General features: G+C 34.1%; 1 protein-coding gene across 1 annotated transcript; it reads left to right on the top strand.

Annotated features, from left to right (window-relative positions):
- Positions 1 to 338: 338 nt before the first annotated feature.
- LOC118746362 (histone-lysine N-methyltransferase SETMAR-like) lies at positions 339 to 773 on the top strand. The gene has a single exon (XM_036480217.1). It carries the CDS (start codon positions 339 to 341, stop codon positions 771 to 773), a length of 435 nt encoding a protein of 144 aa, XP_036336110.1.
- Positions 774 to 2,065: the final 1,292 nt, after the last annotated feature.

Here is a 2,065-nt window from a genome sequence, read left to right on the forward strand (position 1 = left end):
TTTTACTTAACGAATCATTTAAAACATTTAAGCAATGAAAAGCTCCTCAGTTTTGAATGGCGCACGATATTTTCGCCTTTTTGTCGATACACATACATACACTCATAATAACACAGGGTTTCAATAAAAAAAACGTTTATGCATATAAAACCAAACTTATATGTACGGGGGTGGTCTTAGATGTACCCGGCCTAAGCTAGAGATGGCGGTAGTTGTTTGAAAAATATCACTGTATTAAAAAGTACACAATCTATAAAGCATATGTTTCAAGTTTGAAGACACCACGTTGTTTAGTATTTGCTTGGCAGCCGTCAATAGTGAACGTTTTCAGTGAATTTATGAAAATGGTGAAAATTGCTCATCGTTATGTGCAACAATACTTATATTTGAAAGGCCTCAGCCCATCCAATAAAAAAGCTGAAATAGATTCTACTTTGGGCGAGTCTGCTCTTTCGTTTACAACAGTAAAATATTGGGTAGCTCAGTTTAAACGAGGTCCTACGAGCTGCCAAGACGAGCATCGCAGTGGTCGACCAAATGAGGTGACTACTCCAGAAATGGTGAAGAAAATCCACAAAGCGGTAATGGATGATCGTCGACTGAAAGTTCGCGAGGTAGCAGATATAGTAGGCATTTTAAAAAGTATGGTACATCGCATATTATCTGATGATTTGGAAATGAAAAAGCTGTGGGCAAGATGGGTGCCGCGTTTGCTCACACCCGACCAAAAGCAGTGTAGTGAAGAGGTTTCAATTGAGTATTTAGCGAATTAATCTTTGAATTGCTAACTCATGTTCCCTATTCGCCAGATTTAGCCCCCTTGGACTATTTTCTGTTACCCAACTTCAAAAAATGACTCCGTGGTCAAAGATTTTCTAACGATGAAGAAATGATGTCGGCAGTTAATGGCTATTTTGAGGAGCAAGACAGTTCTTAATATAAAAAGGGTTTCGAACTTATTGAACATCTCTGGGAAAAGTGTATAGAGCTGAAAGGAGATTATGTTGAAAAATAAATATATTTTTCCCCAAAATTTTTGTGATTTCTTTGTTAGTTCGGGTACTTCTGGGACCACCCCCGTATATCCCTATGTTATTCGACACGCTGAATGCGAATATGGGGGTCCCTTGATTTCTCAAGGTCATTTAGAAGTCATGTCAAGGCCATCCTAAGGTCAAATTCAGAAGAATTGTATTGAATTTTCAGGTTTATTCAATGAATTTTTCCCTACTTGACCTTCAACTGACCACAAACCTGACGAGGTGGAGGCTAATAGACCTCGGATTCGTATTCAGTTTGTCGAATAACATACACTGAGGGAAATAATGCATAGGTAAAATGAATACGTTATATTTGATTATCGTTTAAAAATGTTTGTATTTAAAAATAATATTTTCATACAAAAATTTATTACTCACGTATTTGACTGTTCACATCTGAGTATTTATATGTAAGTGCACATACGCATCCCAAGCATGCCGAGCGGGGACACAACACACACACACACATACATAGTACATGTATATCCGTAGAAATCCATGCAAATTAAATATTTTTTTTTTTTTAGTTTTTGTCTTGATTATTCACTTCACGGATGCTTTTTCAGAACGAAGGCGGTCATTTTAATATGCGCGTAATTGAATTGAATATTTACCAATATAAATTACTTTCGTTGACGTTTATATTAAGATCAATTACATTTCCATTTGATTTTAATATTTTTTCCCTCAGTGTAGGGATATATAGGTTTGGTTTAATATGCATAAACTTTTTTTTTATTAACCTGTGTAATTATTACCTGTTGAAATAGGTAAACAATTTAAAATGATATTGTTTGCAATTTATGTTTATTTATTTAGTTTTAAGAAATTTAATTTAAAATGTATTTCATTTTGTAACAGAAGCCGCATAAATAAAGGTTTCAAAGCTTGCCCAACTTTCACAAAAAGTCAAAGTTAATCAAACTCAAAAATGTTCTTCAACATTTCAAAGGTTTTATTCAGAAATTTTTGAAATTTTAAAAAACTTTCGAGTATGCAGCTTTTTAGTTCATTTAATTTTAGTA

This window comes from Rhagoletis pomonella, unplaced genomic scaffold, assembly GCF_013731165.1.
Source record: "Rhagoletis pomonella isolate Grant_MI unplaced genomic scaffold, Rhpom_1.0 Rhpom_scaffold_00010, whole genome shotgun sequence".
Taxonomy (NCBI): domain Eukaryota; kingdom Metazoa; phylum Arthropoda; class Insecta; order Diptera; family Tephritidae; genus Rhagoletis; species Rhagoletis pomonella.